Source organism: Octodon degus, unplaced genomic scaffold, assembly GCF_000260255.1.
Source record: "Octodon degus isolate 3935 unplaced genomic scaffold, OctDeg1.0 scaffold00080, whole genome shotgun sequence".
Lineage (NCBI taxonomy): Eukaryota > Metazoa > Chordata > Mammalia > Rodentia > Octodontidae > Octodon > Octodon degus.
The window spans coordinates 90,989-96,096 of NW_004524656.1; the positions used below are offsets into that span (position 1 = coordinate 90,989).

Below are 5,108 nucleotides of genomic sequence, written 5' to 3' on the forward strand. Positions count from 1 at the left end.
TCTTCTTCTTTCTTTCTTCTTCTTCTTCTTCTTCTTCTTCTTCTTCTTCTTCTTCTTCTTCTTCTTCTTCTTCTTCTTCTTCTTCTTCTTCTTCTTCTGCTGCTGCTGCTGCTGCTGCTGCTGCTGCTGCTGCTGCTGCTGCTGCTGCTGCTGCTTTTGGATTAGAAATGGTTCATTATTCCAACCCTGCCAAACTTACTATAGATGTCAGCACAAAGATGAAAGAACTCTGCCTCCAAATGTTTTGTTAAAGAAAGAGTCCGGGCAAAGAAAGAAATGATAAGATGAGAGAAATACAATTGTATGTTTGACCTAGCATTTTTTTCCCTTCTTGATTAATTTCCCTAGCAGTCATGTTTGCATATAGTAGTGCTGGCCTCAGCTCCATGGCTAAATTGGTAATTGTTTTATGATAATTAGGTATTTAGGCTTTGAATAGAAAAAAGCAATGTCACTCCACATCATGGCAATATTAAAGGCAATATTAAATCCTTTGTATGTAGATTTGTTATTTTAAGACATTTCTCACATATTGTTGGATGACTTAGGTGGTCTCTGATGCAACTTGTTTTCTTTTTCTCTGTTCATAGATTACCACAGAGAAGAATGGCTCCTGAAAATGACTCTTTTGTGAATGAATTTATTCTGATGGGATTGACAGACAAGCCTGATATCCAAATACCACTGTTCTTCCTGTTTCTAGCAATGTACATGGTAACTGTGCTAGGAAATTTGGGTTTGATAGCTCTCATTGGGCTGACTTCACATCTTCACACTCCCATGTACTTTTTTCTCTTCAACTTGTCCTTCATTGATCTCTGGTATTCTTCTGTGTTCACACCCAAAATGTTGATGAACTTCATGTCAAAAAGGAACGTTATCTCTTACAGAGGGTGTATGGCCCAGCTGTACTTTTTCAGTTTCTTCATCATTGCTGAATGTTATACGTTGACCTCGATGGCCTACGATCGCTATGTGGCCATCTGTAGTCCACTTCTGTATAACACTGTTATGTCGCCTAAAGTGTGTTGCAGCCTAATGCTTGGCTCATACCTGATGGCATTTGCTGGTGCTCTGGCCCACACAGGATGCATGCTAAGAGTGACTTTCTGTGACGCAAACACCATCAACCACTATTTCTGTGACATTTTCCCTTTGCTTGAGCTCTCATGCTCCAGCACCTATGTCATTGAACTAGAGGTTTACATTGTGGTGGGGATCAACATCATTGTGCCCAGCACAACCATCTTCATCTCTTATGGCTTCATCCTCTCTAATATCCTTCAACTAAGGTCCACTGAGGGCAGGTCCAAAGCCTTTAGCACCTGCAGCTCCCACATAATTGCAGTTTCTCTGTTCTTTGGATCAGGTGCTTTTATGTATCTCAAACCATCCTCTGCGGTGTCTATGGATGAGGGAAAAATCTCTTCTGTTTTCTATACTATTGTTGTTCCTATGATGAACCCCTTAATTTACAGTTTAAGGAACAAAGATGTTAAAGTTGCCCTGAGAAAATGTTTGAGCAAGAGAAAATTTTGATTAAATTCAGTATGTCTCTACATTTGTGAAGAGATTATGCTTATTTAAAATATTTTTATTGGCTGAATTCTTATATTTCTTTCTTACCTAGAGGAAGAAAATTTAAACCATGTTTAATTTTCCTTTTTTTTTTTTTTTTCAGAACTGGGGATTGAAGTTAGGCCCTTGTGCTTGCCAGGGAAGTGCTTGTTCTACTGAGCCATCTCCCCAGGCTCTCCTTTTTTTTAACAGTAGATTTTATTTCTTTTCTTGCCAATTCCATGATTTATCATTTAGTATCTTTCATATTTACAAATTCTGTTAGAAAAATACTTTTCTTCCTTTGTGTTTTTCATTGTCATTATGATCTTTTTCTCATAATGAAGTTTTTGCAGGTGAATAAGTAAAATAAATCTAGGTGACTAATGTCATTGGGAAGGACCATTCTTACTGGCAAGTTGTAACAGAGCATGAACCAGATACTCTGTCTCTACTCTTGGCTTCCCTTCCTCTACTGGGAAAGACTGTATGTCTTCCAAATGGTGATGTTTCACAGACATAGCTATCTCTGCATAATCTGTCCAATGAAACCCAGACTGCAGCCATGAACACTGAGACTCTGCAGAGACTCTGTATATATTTAGAGATGCTGTGTGCATTCTGTATAGTTTAGCTAGCAAATGCTAGATTATCAGCACATGGATATTGTACAGATGAGATATGGAAATTAAAAGAGGTCTATAAGTACCATAAATTTCTACAGCCCTTTAAAGACAAAGCTTAGACTGGATCATTAGTCTCCTGATTTTAAACCTACTACTTTTTCAGTGATACTTTCTGTTTCATATTCTCAAATTTTAATTAAATATGACATACAAGAAAATTACGTTTTTTGAAAGTAGATGCTATTCTAGGGGAATGTATGGCTTTTTCCAACAGTTATTGTTGCATTATTAATATTTTTGTTGCTATTCAGAAGAATGATATGATGGTTATTTTTGTTGGGAAGAAAGATACATGTCAGGCTAGTATAGATGGGTGATGATTGCCTCAAATTTGGAACATAGTAATCTGGAAAAAAATGGCTAGAATTGGTTTTCAAGTTCTTTTAATTGAGAGAGTTAGAGACTTGAGAGAGAATAGAACTCAAACTAGTTTTCAAAGAAACACAATAAGGAGGTGTTTCTGTTCGGAGAATGACCAATGAAAATTTAAATAGCATTTTAATCTGAGTGTGTGTTTAGTACTGTAGAGCACTGTAATTATTCATCATTGTTTAGTCAAATTTCATTTTTTTGTGGGCACCAGAAATTAACCCATAAGTATTTATAAAGCTTTGGTAAAGCTTTTGAACTTTAATTTAAAAAGTAAAATAGCAGGAACATGGAAGCTATTATGCTATTCTTCTGTGGTAGAAGCTGGAAATATGAAGATCACAATTTTTTTCTGGCTCTGATACAGGCTTATGTTATTTAATTTTAAGGAAAAACCTACTCAGTGGGCAGGTGAACCAGGCAACAAAAAATCACTTCTGGCTTTCATACGTTGTTTCTACATTAAGGCATTAATTCTTCTTTTTTTATCAGAGAAAACAAGGTTCTTTGGAGAATAAATGTTGTTGTCTTTTGAAGAGCAGAATGACAGATGATTTTCCTTGTGAGAAAACAATAAAAAGGTGACTACACTGAAATTCTTAACCTGATATCCCAAGTAACAATTTAAATATTTTCCCAAAGAAATATAACAATACATGGCATGTTTACCTTTTGAAAATGTCCATTCAATATTTAGGTATTTTACATTAAGGATAAATTCCTTGTTGATTTGTTTGGACTTAAACATACAGCACTGCTAAATTCTTATTTTGAGGTAGTTGACACTTGTTCCCTGATGACTTGAATATCAACCCATTTGACTGTTCCAAGGCAGTTCTTCTCCTATGTAAACAGTTGAATTTGGTTTTTGAAAAAATTCCTTTACTTAAAATCCTTTTTGATGGAACATTTTTGTTATTAAGTAAAAGAGTATTTAAGTAAGAAATTAACACCTGTGTCATTTGCTGTCCTTCGCAGGCACTGCGTAGGTGTGTTATTTCTTGGGTATTGCGTTACTGCTTATGTGATCAAGGCTGCATTAAGCAGGAACTCTGATCTTTCATTTGAAGAATCTCAAAATACAGATGAAGTCTGTTTTATTTTGATAAGAGGCAGATTTCTTTTAAAGTTAAATCATTTAAAATACACTTTTTGAAGCTAAGGGTAGCAAAGCTTACAAAGGCGCTGATTTAGTCCCTAAACTAAGCTCTAATTATGTTTGGATTTCTTTCAAGAGGAAGTCAGCCAGTTAGCATCCAGCACACAGGGTTATCCATACATTTTTTTGTTATTGTTTCTTAGGTGAATGACACTAAAGAAATTATGGAGAACATATAAAAGATTTGGAGTTGTCAGAGCTAAGCGTCAAATTGGAAGCCATGGAATTTGCCTATGCTACTGTACTCAGAAATAATATTTCTACATTAGTGGTAAAGCTTTCAATTTCAAGGAAATAAACAGTCCTTTAACATCAGTAAAATCAAGAAATTCAAGTTAAAACTATGGTAAACTATCACCACTCACTTCCTAAAATGGTCTTTATAAAATAACACAGAGAAGTTCTCGCAAGGGTATGGAGAAAAGGGAACTTTGTGTGCTCTTGGTTGAAATGTGGATTAGTGCAGCCATTACAGAAAACCATATGAAAATTCCTGAAAAATTAAATTTAGAATTGACATATGACCCAGAATCCTATGTTCTTCCACAGGAAATGATGTTACTACCTCTGAGATGTCAGCCATCCCGTTCTCACTGCAGCACTAGCCACAGTCAGATATGTAATCAAGTTCAGTATCCGTTGACAGGTGAATGGATAAAGCCATGTACATATGTGCACACGGGACTATTTCTTGATCTTTAAAAGAAGATCATGTCATTTCTGAGGACATATGAGCTAAGCTTGGAGGAAAATATATGAAGTGTAACAAGCATGGCACAGAAAGAGAAATGCTTCATCGTGCCTTTTATATATGGAATCTTAGAATCGTTAAATTTATGTAGACACAGTATAAAATGGTATTTTCAATGGTGACGAAGGTATGGTGGTGGGGAGATGTAGACCCTACTGTAGATGCAGGGTTCAAACTTGTAGTTATGTTTAGGTTGATGAATTCTATAGACCTAATGTATACTTGCTTTGGTTTAAATCTAGAATGTCCCCTGAAATGTACACATGTCCAGAGATTTGGCTTCTGGAAGGTGATTGAATTACACTGGTGCTGTACCAGTCAGTGGATTAATCCACCCATAAAGCCACGCCTAATGTGCTGTCAGGAGGAGATGGCTGTAGCTGGAAGGGGTGGAGGAGGCAGTCCACTTGGGGACAACCTAGGAGGGCGTGCTGCAAGTTTCTCTGCAGCTCCTCTCTTCACTTCTCTTTCAGGCTGCCACAATATGAGCAGGTTTTCCCCATCAGAACTTACACAATTACTTAAAAATCAAAACAAACCACTCCAAGGATGGGGAAATAGCTCAGTGGCAATGTCCTGAGTTTGA

General features: G+C 36.5%; 1 protein-coding gene across 1 annotated transcript; it reads left to right on the forward strand.

Moving 5' to 3' along the window:
* The first annotated feature begins 597 nt into the window (after positions 1 to 597).
* Positions 598 to 1,539, forward strand: LOC101568178 (olfactory receptor 145-like). The gene has a single exon (XM_023721097.1). It carries the CDS (start codon positions 607 to 609, stop codon positions 1,537 to 1,539), a length of 933 nt encoding a protein of 310 aa, XP_023576865.1. The 5' UTR covers positions 598 to 606.
* Positions 1,540 to 5,108: the final 3,569 nt, after the last annotated feature.